This window comes from Tyto alba, unplaced genomic scaffold, assembly GCF_018691265.1.
Source record: "Tyto alba isolate M040663 unplaced genomic scaffold, T.alba_DEE_v4.0 Super-Scaffold_1, whole genome shotgun sequence".
Classification (NCBI taxonomy): Eukaryota; Metazoa; Chordata; class Aves; order Strigiformes; family Tytonidae; genus Tyto; species Tyto alba.
The window spans coordinates 442,359-468,583 of NW_024881261.1; the positions used below are offsets into that span (position 1 = coordinate 442,359).

The 26,225-nt window shown below is 49.5% G+C and overlaps 1 protein-coding gene across 4 annotated transcripts in view; it reads right to left on the reverse strand.

Moving 5' to 3' along the window:
- INPP5A (inositol polyphosphate-5-phosphatase A) overlaps window positions 1-26,225 on the reverse strand; it is a 248,190-nt gene that overhangs the window by 173,197 nt on the left and 48,768 nt on the right. For all 4 annotated transcript variants that reach the window (XM_042787472.1, XM_042787459.1, XM_042787468.1 and 1 more), the window contains exon 2: window positions 14,308-14,349. In XM_042787472.1, the coding sequence (XP_042643406.1) occupies window positions 14,308-14,349 (42 nt within the window). The remainder of the gene's footprint in view (window positions 1-14,307; window positions 14,350-26,225) is intronic.

Sequence of the window (26,225 nt, forward strand, 5' to 3'; positions counted from 1 at the left end):
AGAGTAATAAACAATAAGGGGAGCATCATTTGTTATGCATGAGAGACTCATAATACACAATAATTATATCACAAATATTTTTAGCTAACATTTTCTTTTTTAAACTATGATTTAGTTCCTAGGCATTTAAACCTAATATATAACCTCTTCCAACTCACCTCAAAGGGGACCTAACACCATTAAGATGATCAAAACATCTCATCTGGGAGTTGAAGAGTTCAAACATATGAATTAATTTGTTAAGTGGTTTTTTTTTTTTTTTTTTTTCACCTCCACTTTTACAAAATAGCTCAAATTAGCTCATGACAGAATGCTGATTAGCTGTCACATTTTATATTTTTATTTATGGAGTATCTTATTTACAGAAGTATTTAAGTAACACACACAGTGATACATATATACATGTACCTAATACAGGAGGCACATAAATCCACCACGCTATTTCAAGTGTTAAGTCTTGTATAATGCAAGTATCTTAAATATTAAGTAGTCAGCACTAGGATGCAATTATCATACTAAAAAACCTAGAATGTATGCTTTTTTAGTCATGCACCAAATCAATTATACAGTATTTATAAATTTGCTGCTGTTTAAACACACACTCAATGTTATTTTGTCCTAATAATTTTTCTCTGCATTGACTATATTCATCATTACAAACAACTCATTTAAAAATGTCTGTGTTGATACTGAGTCTCTACAATTTCAATTTCATGTTTTATTATTTTGTGAATTAATGGACACAAGCTGCAGAACTATTTACATTTTTTAAAAGAGTGACAGTCTGAAATATGCAAGTATGCACTGGTGCAAGCATACAGGGTAAATGACATGATAAAAATCTGAAATATGATTCACTGTTATTTTTGACTTGGTGGCACTTGACAGTCCCATTCAGCACAAAGGCCACGTTGTCCCTGTGGCCATTCAGAGGAAGAACGGCCTGGTTCCAACGAGCTGCTTCGAGCAGAATAATAAATTAACTCCTCTCTCTGCGGGATTTGGCGCTGTCGGGTTCGGGCTCTCTACCAGGTGGGGGGCACAGCATCCTCCCCCGTTCTGGCCCCAGGGATGGGTTGTGCAGGAGATGGGCATGACTACTGAAAAGCGTGTGAAAAATAACTGAAAAAAACCAACAGGGATAGCTCTCCTTTCATACTCATCTTTTTGCTGCCGGTACCCTGCAACCCTGGAAAGGGATAGACACAATAGACCTTTGCAGTCATGCTTTTAATTATGTAAATCAACAGTGACTAATATTACTGTAGAAAGGTCTTTAAAAACGTTTCTTTTAAACCAGGGTAGACAGAGTGCAAAACTCCTCACTCCTGATCACGCAAATAATCTCATTAGAAAATCAAGCTCGAAGGCAATGAACTAAAGGCTAGCAAAACCTGAAACGCACCAGCTTCCCAGTGAGCACAAGGCAAACAGTAACCGGTCTCCGCTTTTAACTGCCGCCCGCTGCTCGCGGGTGGGCGAGCGGGCAGCCTGGTCTGATCACCGGCTGGCAGACGGGGGCATTGCCCCCCGCCCCAGCCCGGGGCCGGCGGCCACCATCCCGGGGGGCCCAGCGGCCACCATCCCGGGGGGCCCGGGGCCGGCGGCCACCATCCCGGGGGGCCCGGCGGCCACCATCCCGGGGGGCCCGGGGCCGGCGGCCACCATCCCGGGGGGCCCGGCGGCCACCATCCCAGGGGGCCCGGGGCCGGCGGCCACCATCCCCGGGGGGCCCGGGGCCAGTGGCCATGGCCGGGGGCCAGCAGCCACCATCCCGGGGGGCCCGGCAGCCACCATCCCAGGGGGCCCGGCGGCCACCATCCCGGGGGGCCCAGCAGCCACCATCCCGGGGGGCCCAGGGCCGGCAGCTACCATCCCAGGGGGCCCGGGGCCAGTGGCCACGGGGCGGGTCGAGCCCATTGCTGGCTGGCACACGGGGAAGCCTGGCAGCAGCTCACCAACGCTGAAGCCAACGGGAATCCAGCGTGCTGCTATTTACGGATCACACGGTAAAGTCAGTAAATTACAGCATTTCTAATCTAAACTGGGTCAGACTTGCAAAAAGTAGGTAACAGCTGCTGGTTTCCGAGGGGTTTCAGACAAGTCACTTCCTCTTCTGCACCTCAGCTTCCCCATCATTGAAACAAATCTTGACATCAACCTGCTTGGTGAAGCAGTTCGAGGTAAGCTGCTGACAAGCGTTACTATATAAAGTAAAAAAAGTAAATACTCCCTCCCACCTACATGTTTGTGAATCTTTGTGGACTTTAATTAGCCCATGAAGACTGGTTTCGGCCTAACTATGATATGTAGCAATCTTGCTTGAAAAACAGGCCACCATCAGTAAGGACTGGGACCCAATGGAAAGTTCAACTGGAAAAAAAAAAAAAAAAAAAAAAAAAAGAAAAAGCGGATGGCAGAACAGATAGCTAAAAAAAATATCTGGAACCTAAGAAATTATACCCACCTGGGACACACATACACTTTTCCTTTGATGCAACTATCAACACTTACATAAATAGTACTTGATTTTATAAATTCACAATTAAGAGAAAGCTTTGCTGAGAAAGTTTCTCTTAAGTATCTTGTCCAACACCAAACACAACACTGAACGAGACACGTATCTAATGTGGTTTTGAACATACAAAAAGTGGGGTTTGGCTACAATACCAACATTCAGGAGAGGTGTTTCAATTTCAAAAATGTCTAATTGTCTAATTTTCACCAAGAACTGTTAAACTTAAGAGCTGCACTAAGCCATGGAAATCAAAGTCCAAGATGAACTTCTCTGAGTGTGAAGGCGTTCAACTCTAACGGCCCGCGGGCGGTGGGACGGGCTCCCTGGGCAGGCACGCAGCCAACTCAGAACGAAGCATCTTTATGAAGTCTGACTGGTTGGCTCATTTTCTTCGCTATCTTGGAGATGAATATTAACCAAACAACACAGCCTGTGAAGTCGAACTTTGTAACAGAGCTCATTTGTGGTCCCTAAACAACATGCAGGTCCCAACTCTCCGTGTGCTTTATTGCTCCAAATCAGTTTTGGCTTCTACATCCTGATCTTATCTGCTGGGATAGCTCTATGAGATTACCATAATTAGAAAACAGTTGTAACTATTTAATCTTGTAAAGCAAACATATCCAACTCTCACTGTTTCAAAGCAACACATCCAGTAACCGCTTATTGCAAACACTGCAAAAACATGCTGGGCACAGTGCGTTACCCATTTTAACTGCTACAACAGTTTACTTCATTAAGATCTCTTCTTACACAGCTAATAAAACTAATAAACTGATAAGACAGAAGTAAAATAAATGGTTTCAAGTAAGATCTAGGCCTAAGAGCTCACATTTATGAAAGATTAGTAACAGGGAGCCTTGAACATGGAGTCCTGCCTTGAGAAAACACCCGAGACTAGCTTTACTGTGCTACAGCAGCAGCAACATTTCCAGACCCTGAACTGAGATGCAGGACACAGTTTTTTTGTTTACATTCAAGTTCTTGAGAACTTGAAATTGCAGCAGGTATCTAAAAAAAGAAAAAAAAAATATATGCCATTTTTAAATGGGGAAAGAGCACTGGCATAATAGCAGTGAGAGGCCTTCATGGCGTTCCTTGCAGGTTAAACCACAAAAGCATACCTGAATATTAGTTACATCCTCTCGTATAATAAATACCCTCTATACCCTCCAACTAGGAGCAAATTGGCTCTGCTTCATTACCTTATGGTAGTTTTCTACTATTATGAAAGAACAAACAGTACATAATGAGTAATGAATACTTCAGAGTTGAAAACTCACAGTTACCAGAGGTCAGAGATCATGTACAAGATCATATAAACACTGAATTTGTTTCTCCAGTAGCACAACGTTTTTACAGAGTTGGGCACTATTCTCAATGTTTGGATGCACAAAGATAGTGTAAAGGAAGCCACAATTAGAAGTCGTTTCTGGGGATACGAGTAATTGAGCAAGATGCTCCAAGGTAGTTAAGTACACATATAAAACTGGTGAAAAATGTGAAGTCAACCTCCTTCCATCCCTTACCGGCCGTGTTCTGTTTGGAGCGGGGCAGGTGGGGGGGCAGGTGGGGGGGCAGGTGGGGGGCCCCGCAGCGGGCCGCTGCCCCGCGCCCAACAGCTCTGCCGGCCCCGGGGCCCGGCGGGCACGGAGCAAGGGCACCGCTGTGGGACCTTGGTCCATGCGAGGCGGAGGAGAAATGAAGCCGTGACCTCCCACAGCCAGCATTACTTTTCTTTTAAAAAATAAATAGCACAGTCAAAATATCAAAATATGAGCCTCAGTTTCCTTGGGAACTGTGAAGCATGTACAAGTCAATTTAGCGTTTGTGGTCCTCAAGCATTCCAAGTATTTGCAATTTCTGTAAGTCTGAAGAAGAAAAAAAAAGAGAAAAAAAAAAGGAAGAGAAGATTTTTACAAGTGCATAGCCAAGCAGCAGTAGTCCAGAAAAGCCTGCTCCCCATATTTCTATATTCGATATTAACTGACAAATCCAACTTCTAGCTCTTGTTCCGTGATTCCAGAGACTGATGACAGACGTAGTGGTTCTTCTGGTTAAAGCTCTGTGAAATTCTCCGCCACCGAGACACGGTCATCTATTGACATGAAGTATCTGACATTACACCTTAGCCATGACAGAGGAACACTGTTAAAACCTGAGAGTGTTCTTCTACAACTACGAACTGCTGAAAATAAGGTTGCCTATGGAACTTGATTTCGGCCCCTCCATCTAGAAAAATTTAGTTAAGTTTTGCCTGGTCTGTGCACATGACCCGCTTGGCGGACTCGGATAATCCAAGTTGTTCCAAGGCTTTGCAGTTGAGGTTTGGCAGCGAACCCTCCGCCTCGCCTGTCCATCAGCGGTCAGTGAAGCGGGGGAGGCAGAGGGGGGCAGGGGAAGGGGACTTGGGGCTGCCGGCGCGGGTCCGTCCTCGCCCCCACGGCAGGACGGTGCTGGGCAGGACGCGCCGGGGGCTCTGCGAGGGAACCACTGCCAACGGCCTTCATCTCGAAAGCCAAGCCACCCCGGCGTGGAGGAGCGCTCCCGCCTGCGGGTCAGAGCTGTGCTCTGGGGCATAAAGTCACTGGTGACAGGCAGAAAAGCCTGCGCCGGGGGTTAGTGTACAACCGCAACTCACAGCCGGGTGTCCACAGCTGAACGTCGCCGCTGCTGCGCGACACCACCACGGTGTGACCCCAGCAGAGAAAGTCAGCGGCTAGCAATCGCTGCTCTCAAATTTGATCTAATTTAGTGGTAATGCAGTAAACTAAGGACAGGGAGAAGCTGCCTTGGAGCTCCTCACCAGGCGTGCGCAGCAGAGGTACCTCTGTGAGCGGCACTTTGAGCTCCTCGCTGTTAACCCTACGGCAGGCTCATTCTGGAGTAATTCCCCAGGGCTTTTTAAACCCTTGCAAAGTAAGGAAGGAACACTTCAGCAGCAGCCAGGTAAGCAGCAGAGGGGTGGGCAGGCGGCTCCTGGGCCTGCAGCCCCGGGGTGGGGGGGTGACACCCCCGAGGCGCTCCCAGACCCGCGCCCAGGGCAGGGCCCCCCTCGCCCCTGCTTACCGTCCCCATCGCCGTTTGGGGTTTGCACCCCGCTGCCTCTGCGCCTCGGCCGTCCCCGAAGGGTGGCCACAACACAGCCCTTCAGATGTCCCGAAACCAGACCCGGCCAGTCCCTACCCTGGCGCCGCAGGCAGCATGGCTTCGTACAGAGACGGTTACTACCGGCATGTACGTACACTTCTTTTTGCAAAATCAGAAACGAGTATTTTCCTAAGTCGCACTTACAGAAGGAGGACGCATTATTTCCTGGAGGTTCTCTCCAAAACTCAGATGGGATACGTACATGAAAGTTGTCAGCTTAAGCAGCTGATTTTTTTTTTTTTTCATTTTATTTTTAGAAAGCATATATGACAAAAAACAGTGAGAAGGGCTGAGAGTAAGGCAAAAATGCGTTTCCAAATGCAGGTTGTGTTTATGCCGTAGCGCACACTGTAGAAGAGGGAACCAGCACACCAACTAGCAAGGCAGAGGGGTTTACCTGGAGTATATGCTGCAAAAACATGAAAGCCCCGACGCGCGTTCCCTGCGCAGGCGCCCGCCGTCCCGCCAGCGGGGAGGCAGGGAACGGGCTCCGGGCGCTGCTCGCCGCCGGCGAGGGGCTGCCCCGGGGGGCACGCGGGCCGGCACCCCACGTTCCCCCCGCCCCGACCCACCGCGGCCGCGGGAAGGAGCGCGCGGCGTGAGGCGGCGAGCCCTGTCCCCCCTCGCCCCCCTCGCCCCCCCGGCGAGCTGCAGCCCACGCACGCAGGGCTGGCACGGCGTGGGCAGGCGGCTCTGCCCCCCCTCAGCCTGCGGACCCCAACAAAACAACCAAAACCAAACAGCCCCGTCCGAGGGAAAAGCGGCCATCCGAGAGCGGCCCCAGACCTAAACTCACACGGGTTGCTGGGGTCTGTAGCAGCTTTCTGCTTAATCACCCCGTCCAGTTAAACAAACAGGATTAAGTCCACTGAAATAATTAAACAAAATGAGCGGCTGGGGGTTTTGGAGTTTGAAGAGAGAAAAAACCCAAGCAAACAAAGAGAGTAATACGCAAAGTTTCCATGCAGCAATACTAAGATGACCTTTAGCTTTTTGGTAAACTTTTAACTTTTGTATTACTACAAATAAAGGCCCTAAGGACTCTCAAACACATTAAGCAACATGGAAAATTGCATCGGGGGAGGAAAAAACTCCTCTGCCTCCGCATTTTCATCTAAAATGACGGTCTGCCATGAATGCTACACAGAAAGATCGTTACTAAAATTAGTAAGGATTTCAATAGCTCCAGTTCTTAAACTCCTCCCCTCCCAAACGCCAGGCCCAATGCAGTTGAACAAAGTACAAGGGATGGGGAAAGAGGGGGTGAAAAGGAAACAAACAAACAAAAACAAAAAAACCCAATACAAACAAAGAAAAACAACAAAACCCACACACATCACACCCTAAGTAAATAAATAAATCAACAAAAGTCCTTGCCGTGTGCTCCTACTGCCCTCCCTTGCAAACAGCTTCTTGGATGCTCTTGAAAGTTCTCGTTCCCCTCTATTTTTTTTCCTGCAAACTGCGATTAAGGCTGGGAGCCTGCGTACTGGGCACTTTGCACAAGAGGGACAATAATCCAGTTTGCATATTCTGTGAATACTCTATCATTTGCGTAACACCTAGTTCATCAAATCATCCATTTTCTTGTTAAGCACTAAACTCTTCTACATCACACATAAAATGCTCCAAGCCACTACTCTCACAACCTGCTTGCACTCTCCCCCAAACAGCCGCTTTCCCTCCTTATTTCTGAGGTATGTTTTGGGGGTAAGAGAATTTTTACTGAAAAGAGGACAGGGGCCTAAACGAAAATATGTTTAAGACCCAAGTTAGCAGTAAGCTATTATGAGGAATAATAACCAGCATTAAGACTTCACTGAGTTCTGTCTCCATGTAAGAACATTCCCCTCCCATTTGCTGCAATTTCTGATTATCAAGTGAATGGAATGACATGCTCGCTTACAAGACTTTTTTTTTACTTCTATCTTTATTCCAGTGGATTGTTTTCAACTGCTAATCCTATTTTCTGCTTTGAACACGAGAAGCTAGAGCCAAACTCTGCAAACCCCGGGGTTTTGCAACGTCCTTCCCCCGTAATGCCCGCTTCCCCCTCCAGCAGCTGCAGCCCAGCAGGCGCGCGGGATTCCGGGCCCCGGCGAAGCGGGGCTGGCCCCCGGCAGAGCCAGCCCACCCGCCCCGGGGAAGCGCTTCCACCTCCCCCCGGGCCACCCAACGCCCACGACGGGCTCGGCGCCCACGGGCGGCAGCCCCGCGCCCTCCCACGCTCCCCGGTCGCAGCTGCTGCCACCAAAGAGCCCGGGGCGAGAAGCCGACTCCTCCGGTGGGGCTACCGCCCCGCACAGACAGGCACACTGTCTTCTCCCCCCGTCACCTCTCTGCGATATTTAGGTGATTTTTAGCAAAAGGACTGCTTGTTGTGTGTTCTCCTTCCCTAAACGTGATGCCCAGTAAGCTGGGTATGTTTTTTGCATAGAGATTCCATCCCGTTACAGTATTCCCCGTCTTCAGGGACGCTTATCTTCCAACCACAGCTTCTGTTCTGCCTTTATATTATTTTAAAAAATTAAGAAAAAAAAAAAGTAGTGTCTTGTAAAACCACTTAGACATAACTCTCATACCTTCCAAAAATTTTGGAGGCCTAGTGCCTATTCTGACCAGCCAGTGACAGGGACTGCCAAAAGCATTCAACTGAACAAATGTTGTCAGCTTCATACATTAAATTTCTGCAAAATGTGACTGCCTTATTACTAGGGCCTAAAACAAAACACAACAGAGCTTGCAAATCCACAGCATGTAAAACAACTGACTATGCTATCACAGAGACTATCGAGATTCTTAAAGGCTATGATCAAATTGTTTAATGAAAGAGAAGACTCGAAGATTCTATGAATATTAAAAAAAGACAAATATGCTGGAAGAAACACAGTGAATTGTTTCGTGATTATACAGTTAGGGGGGTTAATGGTTTTAAGGGAATTAGTTTCACTGACGTACACACTGATAACTTGACTCTTGCAAATCAGACATCAATTACGTTAAAACTCTAGTCCATCTCAGAAAACTGTGCTTCCTATTTTAACACCAATTCCATCTATACACACTAGAAGTTGCTGTAAATCACCTGCTTCTTTCAACCACATTCAGAGCAAAGCAGTTGGCCTATTTTTAGGTTTGAAGTTACAGGCACCACCTCAGATTTCACCGTGACACCACTCTGTGCCTTTTCAAGCACCAGCACGTCCTCTTTCAAGCAAAGATGTTTTCAGCAAAATCATCTGTGGCCAACAACCGGAAAGGGAGTTGGAGAGCAAAGCTGAGAGAGAACCACCCAACCTGGATCAATGGAGGTTAAACACGCTTATCAAAAGGCTTTAAATACTACAGGCAACCCGTCTGCGGGCCGCCCCGTGATGGCAATGCTCCCTTTGTCAGGACGGCAGCCGGAGCGAGCTCTGCACGGGGAGCAGAGTGCAGAAGGTCCGGCACCACCAGTGCCCCCCGCCCCGCTGCGCTGCCGTCCCGGGGGGCGACGAGCAGCCCCCCGCCTCGCTGCCACCACGGCAAACCCCTGGCCGACGCGGCAGCGCCGGGGGCATCGCGCCAGGGGACCCCCCGCCCGCCCCGGCGCCGGGGTTTGACCCGCGCCACGGGACGGGACAGCCGGCACGGCTGCGCCGGGCACGGGCTTCCAGCCCTTGTGCTCGGCCTGACGCACGGAGATCCGTTTGCTGTGGAGGGGCCGATACCCATCGGCAGCAGCACACTCCTGTAACGTCCACAGCCGCTGACGGGTATGCAATCCCTTCCATAACCTGAACGGCTTCCTCGCACAAAGGAGAAAGGCTGCAACAATGAACAAAGAAATTAACAAATCATTTAATCTGGGCGTTCCAACCTAACCCCCACCCCCAAATCAAAGCATGTTCCAGACAGCAAGTAAGCGTAACCGCTCACCGTCCCTTCCAACTCCAAGCTTAACAAGCCTCTGAGGGCAGCCAGCTCAGAGTGCTCCTTCTCTTCTCAAGGTAAAAGCAAAGCTGAGTTTGCACCTTCTCTACTCCAGAGGGAAGAGCAAGCTGCAGAAGATCACCACGTGGCCTTTGTCAGCCTCTTTAACAACACTTTCCCGTTCTTCACCAAAAAGGAGGGGGGGGTTCTCCATCACACGGGCGGCCCTGGAACCTCCAAGGCTTTGCTGTCCTACATTAAGCCACGGAGGAGGTGCCAGCTCCAGGTCCAGCTCCCCACTGTCCTGCCGCTCCCCGGCCGCGCTGCAGCAGCACGCCCAGACCCCCCCCCGGGTGTGGGGGCACAGCAGGAGCAGGGGTGGGACAGGACAGGGACAGCCCAGGGCACGGGACGGAGGGCCCCCGGACAGGCTGCTGTCTGGAGGGAGGGAGTCGACTTTCAAAACACTACAGATCGAGGAGAAGGACTTCTGGCTGCCTTATTCGTGTCTGCAAATTCAAAAATTAGTTCAGCGATGCTCAGTTGAATAGGCAATAAGAAGCAAAATTTCACGATAATTACAGAAGGAAAAAAAAAAAATAATCTGCCGGGCCAATTCTCAAATTGCCATATCTCAAGAAAGCAAGTTCCTGAAGCTTAGGCTTTTGGAGATTAATTAATTAAACAGAATTCTCCACTTTCCCATAGGACAGGTACTTTTCTGACTTCACAGAGGAAAGCTGGAAACACAAATTTGAGGAGTTCCAGAGCCAGAGTACACAAATCACAAATTCAGATATTCTGTGCTCCTTCTGAAGAGTACTACTGCTTGACAACAGATGCTCAGAAAAATCTACATCTTCAAAACAATCACCACCTTAGCCTACACCAAACCAGGGGTGGAAGGCTCAGGAAGGTTAAATCTCTCCCTTTAAGTTGCCATCACACAATCACACCTATTCTCCACGCACGACCCTTGGGAGGGGAATGGAGCACAGGGAGAAAAGGAGGAACATGGCAGGAGAGCTGACATTTGTTTCTTTCTGCTTTATAGGTAATTTAAAATACGCTGGCTTTAAAGTTAACATTGTAATCCACGGAAGAGAAGGAACATGGCGTTCCTCAATCATTTGGTGAATGTTTTTGATGGTACCGTGTTCTAATTAGATGATAGACTTTCAGCAGTTTGTTAAGCATTCACAGACAGGTGGATGGATTTTCCAGAAGCCTCTTCTCGTTCCTACAGCGCTCACTACTAGAGCACTACCAGAGATGCTGACTTTCTTTTCCTACTTCTTTGCAAAAGCAGGCTGGCTTTAAGCCTTCTTGTTTTTCTACTTGTAATGAGAACACCACCACCTACAGCTTACATCCTAAGGGAAAGCGCCACGAAGCCCCCAAACGAACGCCCCGTATTGACCCATGGGATCAAGCGGACGAAGCAGAGCAGCGAGGAGGAGAAGCTTCACCGTGAGATCAGCGATGGGAAACAACCAAGTCTGAGGTCCAGGCCACCCGTCCCCCCGGAGCCGGGGCCAGCGGCGCGTCAGGGGCACGGGGCTCCTGCGGCGCTGCGGGCCGTGCGCGGGGGAGGCTGCAGCACCCGGGGGAGCACGCCGAGAGCCCGGGCCCACAGAAACGGCTGCGCTCAGCACAACCCCTCCTTCGGCTGCTTGGACTCCTCCTGCGGGGAACAAACAACAGCCAACTGGTAGAAATCACCCAGTGTTCGACAGCGCCGTCAGTTCTGAACTGCTAAATCAGATGTCGCCCCGAAAGCAGGCTCCACTTTCACCAGACCGGAGACCAATGAATCCAAAGAGAACAGAGCAGACAAAACATCGTCTCTCAGCTGCATCAACTGTGCTGTCAGCAAAGGAGATCAGGTAGCATGCTGCTTTATGGGCTGCTACATTGTTAGCTGTCATTAAAAACATCCCTGAAAGTTTATTTAAAATATTTTTCTCCTGTTTGTATTTCTTGGACAAACTGTTTAATTTAACAGCACTAGGCCTTCTACATTTTTCATGTTAATAATGTAGGATATTTGTAGATCAATGGCAGAAGTTTAAAAATTTTAGTATGTGACATTTGAATGTTATTTTAGTCCTCCATATGCTACCACATTATCAGAAATGCGTACTGCATATAAATCAATGATAATACATAAAGTGACTTGTATTTAACCGTCACAGCAATTAAAACCCCTTATTTTAATTTACTCGAGCTTAAAAACAAGCCCCCAAAGCACTCCTTCGTTGCTGTGTTCTCTGACATGAATTAAAAGACACGTTTCCATTATGGGCTTAATTTCTAGAAACATTTTAAACTTAGAGTGGTAATTGTGCTTCCTTTTTTGTGGAGATTATTTTGACTGCTTACGAAAGGACTTCATCCTCAGAAGTTATGCAAACTGTATTGACACAACTACATATGCAAATTGAATTCCTCAGAAGAATGGAAAAAAAATTGCGGTCTGCGGTTTATCTGGGTTTCGAGTTTACAAAGTATTAAGAGTCATTTTCCAGTACTTGCGATGAACTTCAATATGCAGAAGTTTTCAACAAAACATGCAGAATTAAAAAAAAAAAAAAAAAATATTCTGAAGTTGCACGTTTGCTAGGTTGCTACGTAGCCTAGTAGCAGGACAGTGCTGTTCTACTTTGGGTAGAAGCTTATTAGTCTCTTCCCTACGGTGCTTTTTATAAATTTTTATTCCACTTCCTACTGCATGTGTGAACACGGCATAAACAGTCACCCCGCTGCACACACCGAAGAGAGGAAGAAGTGCTCAAGGCTACTGAACAGCAGAACTGGCAACCCTCCCCCTACACCCGCCCTTTTTTTTTTTTTTTTTTTTTTCTTTTTTTCCCCTTTTTCTTTTACATGCAGCGTTCTCGGGTTGTAGCCACCGAGGGCAGAGGCAGGGGGAGAGGGGTGGATGTAGCAGAAGGACGGCCGCTGGGCCCTGCGCTGCCTCAGGTACCACTTCTGCTGCTCCGGCCCCTGCGCCCGAGCGGCAGTGAACCCCCTTCGCCCTATTTTGAACTTGCCGGACCGTGCCCAGTTACATGTTAGTGGGCCCTGCTCCTCCAGACCCGCAGCTCATTTGTTTCCCCTCCTCTTCCTGTTTTCCAGAAACGGCTCGGAAGCATTTCTGCAGTACTCACCCCACTTCAGCAAACAAGTAAGAGTCTCCTTGATAAAGGTGCATAAGCAATGTGATGCTGAAAAATAGGCAGCAATAAATAAAAAATTTTTCTATTTATTTGTATTTTCTTCATAGGAAGAGTCTTTCCTGAAGATGTGGAGAGGGTTTAAATCAGAATTAGCTGAGAAAGCCTGCACTGTCTGCGCATCATGTACATAAAGCAGTAATCAATCAAGACGGAAGAAGAAGAAAAATAAACAGATTAATCTTTTTCGAAGTTGACAAATAGCGAGGAATATGACTAGTTATTGCATCTCGAATTTTTGCAAATCCATTAAACTTGCCATAAAAAGCAAACTGCAGTATTTTACAACATAACCATAAAGGTCATAGGCTGCACCAGTAAATTGCACATATAAATAATTACAAGATATTTTCAGTTAAAAAAAAAAAAGGAAAAGATAGAATACTGCTAATCTTATTTTTTCTGTATATAGTTTCACCTTAAAACTTCAGCAGCAGAATATTGTTGCTTTAATTATTTTTGGATAGGGGATGTTACACTGAATAAAGGAATATTGAGGCCTTTCAGTGCTTAAAAGGGGCTTGTAAGAGAGATGGGGCAGAGTTTTTAACAGGGCCTGTTCTGACAGGACAAAGGGTAATGGTTTCAAACTCAGAGGGGAGATTTAGACTAGACACAAGGGAGAAAGCTTTTCCGATGCGGGCAGAGCAACACTGGAACTGGTTGTCCAGAGAGGTGGCAGATGCCCCCTCCCTGGAAGGGCTCAAGGCCAGGCTGGACGGGGCTCCGAGCAACCCGATCCAGTGGGAGACGCCCCGGCCCCTGGCAGTGGGGTTGGACGAGATGACCTTTAAAGGTCCCTCCCAACCCAAACTATTCTCTGAACCTCAGAATTCATCAGTTCTAGCAGATAGGACACAGGCTGCCAGAGCGGGACGGCGCTCGCACTACTTCCTAGGGATGACACCTTCGTGAGCCACCATCCTCCCCCATGGCTTATTTACACGTCCCTGCACGCACCCAGCAAGTTAAACAAGTCTCTGCTACAACAACATAGCCTGTAAGAGAGCCCACTCTCAACATTTACAGTGCCTTTTGTAACACGGGTTCAGTTTCAGTATTTTCACATTGCCTAAACAAGAAAAATTTCAAGAAAGAGCAGACAGCAGGACCGATCTATTGCAAACCGACATCAGAAACTGTTAGATTTCAATATAAATGTAAACTGGACTTCCCAACAGACTTTTCAAAGTAAATTATTCAAATATATTTCTTACTCAGGAGAGTAAAGACCATTTTGTGCCAAACTAATTTTTATAAAACGTTAAACCTATTTTTAGGCAAAGGATTGCCAATGAGAACAAACTGTGTTTATACATTGAATTTTTATAATCATCACTTAGAAATCCAGAGACATACTTTTTAGCACTGGTTTTGAATATAAAATACATACTGACTTCAAGTTCACAAAGAAAAAGATCTTGACATTATTAATTAAAGCCAATAAGCAAGTGTGCATACAACTCCATGAGAAAATAAGCTTTATCTTACCTGATAAAATTCCCGAAGCCAATTCTTCTGTAAATTTTCTGGCTGAAAAACAAAATTAAAAAATTAATTAAGAATAAGAGTAAATGTATTTTTATAATAAGATCCTGATACTTATTGCTTTCCTCAGTGCATTTAAGTGAGGAGTTTTTTCCACAATTAAAAAAAAAAAAAAGTACAAACATGAGTGTGCTCCTCCACAAGTGCCACTGGACAGACCTCTCTCTTTTGTTTCCGAGTCCCCTCTCCTCGGATTTTCACTGAGGCGATACATTTCGTCTATGACTTCACAACATTTGTACATATACAAGATTATCAAGCAATTAAATCGGCAGACTTGCTATGTATTGCAGTACATGCTTTTAGAAGTACACATTCACTGGCTGGATCCCAGAAACTTTACATGAACTGCTGACACTCAGCCCTGGCAATCTGAGCTTCAAGTTACACAAGTTTACTCCTAAGGAATGGGCTCAGAGGGACAACCGTGCTTTTGTGGGATGCTCGAGCACCTCAGAAGTCCAGTCAAGGACAAACTGGGAGAAGCATTTAAAGATTGCTACAGAAGTTATGAAAACTGAAGCAGCAAAACTATGGAAAGTACAAAGTTCTGCCTTTTCAGAAACACAGCCCAGCCCAGATACAATTACGGACAGAGAGAACAGATTTTCACACATTAAATGCACAGCTACAAGAGAGACATTTGTAGAGCTTTGTCTTCGACAGTAAGACTTCTGGGTAATTCTTGCATCATGGTGGGGAATAAAAACCCGAGTCAAACTTTTCTCTCACAGCAATAGCAGGAATGTACAGTATCTGTGGGAGGCAGCAGAATGTATTGAACTGAAAACCAGAGAGATGTCTCAACATCCTCCCTTTAGTAAGAGTTATGACATCAGCTGCCTGGAGGCAAACATACAGGGATGAAATTTCTGTTCTGCTCTATTTTCCCATCCAGCGTGTTACAACTTTGAATTTACTCATTTATATCGACTGCTTGTTGAACGAAGATTTGCCCACCGGTGGCTATAAAGATTTGTAAGTAGTAAAAAAAAAAAAAAATATATATAGAAACCATCCAGTTCTGTAAGTCTATAAAATCTACAAAGGTGTTTTGAAACTGGTAGGAAAACAGCACCATGTTTGTCCCTTGCTGCCATTCACCTCCCTCCTTGACAGTTCTGCTGTCCAGACATCACAAGAAGGAAGGTGCAGTTCTCACCCCTTCGGAACAGCTCATTTTCCTAGCGCTGACCTCCCTCGGTGCTTGCCACGGGAGCTGCTGCTGCGGGCGCGGGGCGCCGCCGAGGCGGGACACGGGGGCCGCCCGAGCATCCCGCCCGCGCTGCGCGGGCCCAGCCCCGGCCCGGGCTCGGGGGCCTCTTCAATTAACAAGCACACAGAACAAAACACCCGTGTCCCACCCCTGCCCTTCCCCTCGGCCGGGCAGCCAGAGCCGGGACGGGGAACCTGCAGACACAAATCAAAACTGAAGGCAGCCAGGCAGGCAATAAAACAGTCCCTCTAAAAATGCCACCTCAGTAACTGCTTATTTAGCAACTTAACTCTTCTCCTACTCATTTTGAGCTTCATGAGACAACCCACTGAGTACCAGTAAGTAAGGATCGCAGCTTTTAATGAAAGCAGCAACAAGAAAAAGCAAACCAGGAGCTGCTGCGATTTCAGGCTGCAGTTATGAAGACAGCACAGGATTTGATTTTTTTTTTGTCATCACTCCACAAAACAGATATGAACTGGGAACATACTTTCTATATGATTTGTGTATGATCTAAGCCAAAAGGCCAGATTCAAACTATCAAGAAAGCAAGATCTTGGGGACTGTCAAATTTCTAATTAAAATTTTCTGGTAGTTATGAAAACTAGACAAGGAAGTCCTGCGCTAGGCCATAAGCAGACTTCAGCAGTGCTTTGTATTTATTTTCAGAACAGAAAGTGTGGCCTCACTCAGTAGGCAATAGGCAATTTTATGTTAAAAAACAAACAAACCCCACACACCCTTCACTTCTCTTTATTTTATTTACGTCAGTTGCGAGATGTCCTGGGAACCTCTCAAGTTTTAAGAATAATCCAAAATTAACAGAAGTCAGTCATTTTCGTAAATCCACTGAAGAAAACCAAACCCCACTTCAGTCTATATTTACAGACAGAAGCTAAATGCCGGGTGACACAATATCCCAAAGAATGCAAACCTGAATTTAAGGCAAACACACTCCAGAGTGCAGTAACTGAGGGCATTACCTCGTTTCAGACATAGCCCTTCTGTGTTAAGAACAACCATAAGATTTTTATTTAACGCGTTTTGAGATTTTCAGTTAAAGCAGAGTGCAAATCTGTAAATGGGATGGTGCAGCTATTCATGTCAATTTATGTTAGCTACCACTTTTTAAGGGAAATTGCTACCAATCAGGAACATTTAAAGCAAGTTATTCATACTTGCGGAACCCCAGGGGAGAAAATAAAGCACAGTCTTACATTTGTTTTTAAATACTACTGCAAGTGTTACAAGTTCCCCCATCGCTACATGACTAAATGAAAACACTGTGTGATTAAACATCAAAACAAGCCCCGCACACCAGAGGGAAGCAGACAGGACAGCTCCAGGGCCCTCGGCAGCTCCGCACTGACCTCCCACATGCCAGGTGAGATGGCTTCTGTGAAATCAGACCAAATATTGACAGACTTGCCAAACTAAATCCCAAGCAGCGACAGCAGTCCCTCAGACGAGCAGCCTATAGAGGCTCCTCAGAGTGACCCGCAGCTCACCCAGTTCTACCAGTGCCCAATTCTTCCACAGCTCCCAGCTCCCCGTCCCCAGTGCAGCACCCAAGAGACAACGCCCATTGCAAGGAGGAATAACGATTTCACTCCCAAGAAGGGATGAGGGATTTCTGGCTTGTTTCACGTGCTCTTCGCCCTTCCGACGCCCCGGGACGTTGCTTGTCGCAAGTGTCAAGGGCACACAGCTGCAATTTACAGCGGTGCAGCAGCGTCAAAACTCCACCTACAGCAGAATCCCGCTGAAGCAGCGGGAAGAGGCTCTAGTGCTGCAAAACCAGGCGGCCCAGCCTTGGCGGCAGCTCTGCCCCCACGGCCCCGGGGACGCGCTGGGGATCACTGGGCCTGCCCGTGCCCGGCGGCCCCACGAGGTGAGCCGCGGCAGAAAGCCACCGACACGCTTGTTTGTTCTGCCTCCGCTACCCGGCCAGGGACATGAGGGGCAGTACTATTTATTTGTTGTCTTCAGTACAGCTTGGATGATCCCTGGATGACAGACACTATAAATGGAGAGCGTCACTGCATCGATCCGTACCTCCCGCTGCAGGAGATACAAATACATACAGATAGAAAACTTGGAGCTCCTTAGAAAATTCAAGATCTTAAACCCACGCAAAATGCATCTACAACAACTACATTCTGAAGGTAGACCAGGAACGTGTTTTGAATGTAAGCAGGAGTCAGCCACAAGTGATGATTAAAATAGGAGCTGCTAACAGCACTCCTGTTGCCACCTTCAGCTATTACGGTATATTCTACCTCATGTATTTGTGAAAAAGCAGAAGCCTGCAGATAGATTCTTGTGGAGGAATACAGCTTTGGGAGTTTGTCTTTTGTTGGTATCTTTTTAAAAAATTCTTTCTTTTCCTCTTACTTTTAACCTCAAGCGTCACCGCCTGGAAGCCTATGGCAGATGTCCTCTGCAGAGCGGCCGTGCACTGTCACCAAGTTCATCGAGAACTTCAGCTCAGAAGGACGGCCACCATCCCACCAATGGCCTGGACAACCCACACCTGACTCCCTGTGAACAAAATTCAACACAGCTCCACACCCTGCCAATACAACCCCTCCTGACACCCACTGTATTTTAGATTTGTTGGCACAGGCCAACGTTCAAACAGAAAGAAGACAAATTAATTCGGGCACTGAGTAGAGGTACAAGTAATTTTACAACTTTGCTTGCCTGCACACCGCTTTAAACTAATTAACAACAGAGAACAAAGTCTCGGGGGGAAAGGCATTTGTAGAATTAATTCTAAAATTAAACCAGGCACAACGAGATGTAGCAAGTCACCAAAAGCTGTAGGACCTACCCAGTTTCCTCCTTCCTTTCTCCTCATCTGAGCAGCACAACAAAAATACCAAAGCTGCAGTCAGGAGCGCTCACCGGGAGCGAGGGATGTCGGAGACGCGAAACGCCGAGGGCCCCGGGCTGGCTGTGGGGTCTGGCCCCGTCCCCCGTGGGACCGAGGGCACTGCCCCCCACCCCCCGTGGGACCGAGGGCACTGCCCCCCGTCCCCCGTGGGACCGAGGGCACTGCCCCCCGTCCCCCGTGGGACCGAGGGCACTGCCCCCCGTCCCCCGTGGGACCGAGGGCACTGCCCCCCGTCCCCCGTGGGACCGAGGGCACTGCCCCCCACCCCCCGTGGGACCGAGGGCACTGCCCCCCGTCCCCCGTGGGACTGAGGGCACTGCCCCCCGCCCGGCCCCGTCCCCCGTGGGACCGAGGGCACTGCCCCCACCCCCCGTGGGACCGAGGGCACTGCCCCCCACCCCCCGTGGGACTGAGGGCACTGCCCCCTGCCCGGCCCCGGCCCCCGTGGGACCGAGGGCACTGCCCCCACCCCCCGTGGGACCGAGGGCACTGCCCCCCACCCCCCGTGGGACCGAGGGCACTGCCCCCCACCCCCCGTGGGACTGAGGGCACTGCCCCCCGCCCGGCCCCGGCCCCCGTGGGACCGAGGGCACTGCCCCCCACCCCCCGTGGGACCGAGGGCACTGCCCCCCGCCCGGCCCCGGCCCCCGTGGGACCGAGGGCACTGCCCCCCACCCCCCGTGGGACCGAGGGCACTGCCCCCCGTCCCCCGTGGGACCGAGGGCACTGCCCCCCGTCCCCCGTGGGACCGAGGGCACTGCCCCCCGTCCCCCGTGGGACCGAGGGCACTGCCCCCCGTCCCCCGTGGGACCGAGGGCACTGCCCCCCGCCCGGCCCCATCCCCCGTGGGACCGAGGGCACTGCCCCCACCCAGCCCCAGCCCCCGTGGGACCGAGGGCACTACCCCCCGCCCCCCGTGGGACCGAGGGCAATGCCCCCCACCCCCCGTGGGACCGAGGGCACTGCCCCCCGTCCCCTGTGGGACCGAGGGCACTGCCCCCCACCCCCCGTGGGACCGAGGGCACTGCCCCCCACCCAGCCCCAGCCCCCGTGGGACCGAGGGCACTGCCCCCCGTCCCCCGTGGGACCGAGGGCACTGCCCCCCGTCCCCCGTGGGACCGAGGGCACTGCCCCCCGTCCCCCGTGGGACCGAGGGCACTGCCCCCCGTCCCCCGTGGGACCGAGGGCACTGCCCCCCACCCAGCCCCAGCCCCCGTGGGACCGAGGGCACTGCCCCCCGTCCCCCGTAGGACCGAGGGCACTGCCCCCCGCCCGGCCCCGGAGATGGCAGCAGGGGACAAGGCGCCAAGCGCGGGCCGGCAGCTGAGCGCCCGGCTCCCAGGGGCCTGCTTTAAACAGGTTAATTCTGTAAAGGGTTGTTAACTGCACCATCGCAGGCAAGAAGCGAGGGGTTGATCGATCATCACTGTTCACAGCTGAGGCTTCCTGAAAAGGCTGACAGCAGGCGGCACAAGCCTGATGAGAGAACCCGAGCAGATGCTGAATAAGGCTTTCTCGCCTGCAGATTAACCCCGCTGGCATCCCTCCGAACACGGGAAGGTTTGAAGGAGGGCCATAAGCACCAACCCTGGAAGATGCCAGTCAAGTCCCTTGGCAGGTGTTTTGGGAGATAAGGTGCTGTTGAGGTGCTGGGGCTGCCAACAAGGACTCCTCTGCGCAGGACCGGGGGGTCAGTAAGCTGAGGCACCCCCGGCCGCCGCAGCTCGGGCTCCTGCCCGTGCCCACCGTCACCTCGCCAGCTCCGCAGGAAGGACCCTGCCACGCTCCCGACCGCCGTGCCCTCTGCCCACGGTCCCTCCCACGGCACAAACACATCCCCTCTCTCCGTTTTTACCACTCTGTGGTAAAACTCTGTAACCTAGCCTCAAACCCTCTGCCTTGAATTCCTCCCCGGTCACCTCTACATAAATGAAATAATTTTAAGTTTTGAAGGACTGGAGATAACAATCAAGTGGAAAGATAATTTATCTTCTTCTTATTTTTCTGTCTAAAAATAGGTACATTATATTTCATGTCTTCCAGAGTCTTTGGCCTTCTTCCCATCCTTTCTCTCCACACTCTGTCCTTCATTAAATTATCTCATTCTTTTTGTAATGTAACTGAAATTAATCTTTTCCTTGTCCTCGTCAATGCTAAATCTTTTTATACCCATTCACTGACGAACCGTTTTCTCCCCATTCACTAATCCAAACCCTGCTTTATCAGCCTCCTTGTTTCTGGCCTCCCCACCTCCAGTCCTGCATCAGCCGGGTTTGCTCCGGCTCCTCCTGCCCTGCCCACGCAGCAGCCTCAGCTCACGCCCTCAGGGACCCGTCAGAGAGCGACGGGCTTGAGTAACGCCAGGAAAGACCAAAGAAAAGACCCAAGAAGAAGGTCTGAGCGTCCTTTCAGAAGGAGTCTCCCCCCGAGCGCCAAGCGCCTTTCTCTGACGCCGTCCCCCTTGGCCGCTCTACCCCCCGCGCACCCCCGGAGAGCGCCGAGCCCGCGCAGCACGGCCTCCTTCCCAGCATTTGCCCGATTGTAATGCAACGTTCACCAGCTGAGCGGGTTCGCACCGGCTACCCCCTCACACACACAGAAGCTCGGGACGTTTGCCATTCCTTGGGCTGCGCTGCTGTCGCTGAGCCCCAACACCCCAGAGCCTCGGGGAGCACGGCCCTGGCGGCACCCTGCCGCTCCGGCTGACGGCACGCGCTCTGACCCGGCAGAGCCACACACAGAAACCCCACCGCCCGAAACAAGCACGGCTTCTTCCCAGACTGCAGAACCACATGGGACCCACGTTAAAATAACAGGACACGCGTACCGCTGCTCCCTTCAATTAAAAGCTGTTTTGACCTTTTCCTGGAATTCCAAATCCCACTAAAACCGTCTCTTTTCATGCTGAGTTTCCATTTGAAGTCTATTTATGTCATACTGGTTACTGCATTGGTCAGGCTTATAAGTAGTAAGCTTGCGAACACATGGATACCACATGAGTTGGTAACATCCCAAAAACAAGCAGCTTTTCAAAATGAACATACAAGTGGTCTCTCTTCTCCCCAGCGTTTCCATTTCTTACAGAATTACACCCGACAGCCAAAAGAAAGCTTTAGGCCTGATGCAAAAAATATATTCAAGACAGGGAAGAAGTCTTTTCAAAAAAGGAAAAAGAGAAAATATACTTAGACAGGGTGAGAAGCCTTTCATTCAAAAGGAGAAAAAAGGAAAGAGGACTAAATGAAACCAAATTAACAGCCTGGAAAATTTCTTTTTAGTTTCATTCAAAGGGAAATGGAAGAAAGTAGATGAATTATAGAAAGCAGGTTCTATTTTGTGAAGTTTATTTTTAGCAAAGAATAGGCTCATTTTTTAAGCTAAAAGAACAAAATTCTTGACTCGCTTTGTGAAAACTCACTGAGCTCCAAAATGAACACAGAGGAGAACTGGCTGGTTGGACTTTGCCTGCTGACTTGAACAGAAGGTACAACCAACCAAAGTTTCTAAATGCCCGACTTCAGCAGTCCTAAGAGCCCCACGTGGGCTAAGGGATTCCCAGGAATACGGGGCTCCAAGGGTTTCTTGGCACTGCACAGCAACACACTGGCCCTACTTAAGTCATGTATTTTAAGGATGCAGTCTTGGGCAGTACCCAGAGCTTCCCTTCAATCTACACTCTGTTCAGAGGAGAAAAAAAAAAAAAAAAAATGAAAGAGAGGCTATTTTTCCCTGCCTTTGCTGTATTTGGTTTTCTACCTATTTATTGAAAAACAAATCCTTTAATCAAGTTCTGTTTGACCAAAGTTACGTGGCTTACTCAAAAACTTGTTTTAGGTTCAGCAACATGACCAATACAACTATTTCACTAGAACTGTTTAGATTAAGATTGTTGGTCTCCTATAGTATCTTTAGAAGTTTGCTGGCAACTTCTTGACATTTATATTCAAAGATCTATTGGAATTAAATCTTTTCTTACCTTCAAATAGACTTGCAAGCATTCCCATTGCAATGTTCTAAATAACAAAGTATACAGATGATGCTAAAGAAAATCCGTATCAAATGGGTACTATTATTGTGGCGTTTTTTACCAACTTTACATTCACAGTTGACAAACAAAAAGATGATAACCTGCATGTTTTGTTCACACATTATTAGTTTAGCACATTTTAAAGTCAACGTAAACAAACCAACCAGGATCAAACAGGAAAACAAGAATTACTCACGAGTCTAAGGAAAACTTTTAAGGAAAAGGCAGACTCTTTAAAATCTGAACTTTCACTTAAACACTAAGGTTTTTATTATGTACATTTGCACAAACAAATTGCAAATGCAATATCATGTACTCAAATGCTCCTAAAAGCTCGTAGCTTTCTCAAGTGCCAGTAGAAACAGAAGAGTTCCCCATTCTGCTGCCGTTATACCCCACAGAGTGAGTCACTAAGTTCAAGAAACAGATGCATGGGAGAAATAACACAATATAGTGAGACCAGTTAACACAGTCGGAAAAAATGGGGTTTTGAACAGACAGGTCTTTCATTGTAAAGTTTAAGGCAGTTTTACTCCTGGACTGTGACACGCAGAGGCTCGCTGGATGCTGAATCAAGAGAAATGCAGAACCAAAGGCAGGAGGTAATGCTCGGGGTAAATCAGTGAGTTAGGGGACGGGAAGAGGAAGGGGCTGCTGCCCACGCTTCCTGCTACGTGGGATGCTGGAGTGCCGTGCCAGCACCACGGGAGACACAACACCAAGAAGCGGAGACGGCCTACACCTGAAGGAGAAGGGCTGAAGTTTCTGCAGTCAAAGCCCTCTCCCCCTCATGGGGCGGGGCAGGGCAGCAGAAGTCAAGGACAGTGGTACGTTACTGGGACAGACTAACGGACAGGCTGTCCTGGACGGGCGCCCTGCGGGACAGAGCCTTTCTGGCACCAGACTTGCTGCAGTGCTGAGCTGGTAACTAAAAATGCAGTAAACCCCTATTTTGGTTACCTTCTCTGTTGATCTCCTTTCCCATGACCGGGTCTAAATCAAGACACAATACATGGTGGGAATACAAAAAGAAACCGAAGCAGTTACGGCTTCCTGTGGAATAATGCAGAAAACATGCTGCTTGCGGCCTCCGCAAGGAGAAATGCTGCCGGACGGCAGCGAAGCGGCTCTCCAGAGAGCCCGAGACAGGCAACGGGCTGTAGCCCAGAGCTGTGCCCTTCCTAGCACACACCTCCAGCAGAAACAGCAGGAAAACCAAAAGCCTGGGCTTCCTGTCAAAAAAAATCACAAGCTGAAAGAAAAATACCAAGCTTCTACTACTATCTGTTTTGAAGGCTCTGTGTTTCCAAATAATTGAAGCTATCTATACAAACTACACTGTACACATAAGAAATCAGCTTTTGAAACGACAAAAGCCACGTAGGTCGTAGAAGGCAGCAAAAGACAGCCCTTCCCAGCCAGGGATGGGGCATTCAAAACCCAGCGGTACTCTCTCAAACACAGGAGATGCAGCGTAAAACAGTAACACCAAAGGGCAACCCATTAAAAGGCAAATGAACTACTCTGGCCACACCTTAGAGTAACATCAGGAACGATGTGATGACTGACCAGAAAGTGATGAAGTGATCAAGGGCCTACCTCTTCAAAGGACCTGGACAAAAAGATGTACCTATTACAGTTGATACCAAGAGCAGAATTAGTCTCACCACTAACAAGCCCAGACAGGGAAGCGGAAAGAGCCACCTGCCTTTAAATCCTAAAAAAGTGACGGTAGTACATGCTGTCAAGACTCCAGTCTGGACAAGATCTTCCAAAACCTTGAGGGCCTCACTGATCTTGAAATCAACCTAACGTATTATGAGAAGATCCTAAAACACAGAAAAAAAAAAAAAAAAAATCATCAAGCAAGTCCTCACAAACAGCAGCTGAAGCAAGTAGGAGTTCTTCCGCAGCCTCAGCTGACGAGGCCAATGCTGCAACAGTGCTAGAACTAACACCAGACCACAGCTGCATCTCGCGCTGCTGAAACCAACTCTTCACAACTTGTGCTCTTCACAACGAGATCTGACAGACTTCTAACTTCCGAACGACCAAGACACCGATGTGAACCTTGGAGGTACAAAGGCACAGCTCGGCAGCGAGACACGCAGGAAGCAGAGCTGTGAGAAACGCGCTCTGAACAGCGTACGGCACGCGAATGAGCTCCCTTACACCTACCAGAGTGCAGAAATACAGCTACGTGATGAGCAAGCGGGACAGGGACCACAAAGAGATGCCGAGTCTCTGTCAGAGGAAGCAGCAGAGGAGCAACGTCAGCCTTCGGACTTCAGGGGAAGTTGTGGGGGATTCTGCAGAGAATGGGTTAATAGATCGACAAGCAGAGCAAGTAACTGGGCCCTAGGAGTAAGCCTGGAGATTTTAAAGGGCTGAGAGGTGAGGCAGCAGCCACCAGCTGATCGACCCAGGCACGGAACCCACGGCCGGCCCCCAGCTGATGGCTGCAGCCCCTCGGAGCGATGCAGCCGGGCAGCCCAGCGGCCCCTCGCACCGCTCCTGCAGGCACGCACCCAACCCCGGCGCCTGCGGCGACGCGGTTTCGGGCAGCACCCGGGCGCACGCTCGGGTCGCACACAACGCGAGAGCCGCCCGGCACGCAGCTGCGAGGGTCGTCGTCTGCAACCCGCGGGTGGGCGCACGGCGGCCGGACAGGAATCGGCGGCAGCAGCAGGGTCCCTACTCCGCCCAAGCCCTGAAGAGCTGGAGAGGCCTCCCGGGTCGCTGCCGCCGCGCAGGACCTCGCGCCGGGGCACTGCCGAGCTGCGCGGGATGAGGCTGAGCGTGGGAAGAGGGGGATTTCACCCTGGCGAGGATGAGCCTTTACAGGAGAAAATACAACGCAGTGACGTGAAAACTAGTGATCCGTGGTATCGCAGCAGTGCGATGGAAATAGCTGAAAGCCCAAGTCCTCGGACAGGTACAGGACAGACCATGGGTGCCCACGTTCCCTTCTGGTGTGACCCTACGATGCACAGGACGCCCGGGCCGAAGCACAACGCTTGCTCCAATGCCAAAGAGTCCTCAGAGCAGCCACTGAGGAGAAAAGATGCAGTGTTACGCCTGTCAACACAAGCGCCGTCACTAAACAACACAGCCTCTACAGAAAACAACCTAATTCTGGACACAGGAGAAGATTTAAATGAAAAAATGAATTAAAACAACAAATGCTTTTTATTCAAGAACATCACCTGATAGCAAAAGTATCTCCAGATTTAGTTTATTTGGGGGGTTGGGATGTACAAAGCGTGGTAACTGGCACCTCTGAGTTTTTAGAGGGGGAGAAGGAACAACCACCAACCGAGTTACTGCATGTCAGTCACTTGCCCGTCCTGAGGAGAACGAAGCCCATTAAAAAACTTCTCTAATTTGAAGAAGTGCATCTTTTCACCCTGCTGCGTGCGGATCTCGGTGTAACCAGCACGGCACACCAGGCCACACTGGGTGCTCTGGCCCGTCCCCCGCCCAGCCCCGGGGGCTCCCGGAGCCGAGGCGGGGAGCAGCCCCCGCAGCCGGTGACCGGGCAGTGACAGGAGGGTGACCAGCAGCTCCCAACGGGCAGGGCACCACAGCGAGGGGGGACACCACCAACACGCTGCATGTTGTTGGACTGGGAACTTTCCTTCCTGCCCCAAAGAGCAGCTCTGGCTCAGGTTCTCAGTGTGGATGTTCAGGAGCCCCTCCTGAACTCCAAGGGCATAAGGGAA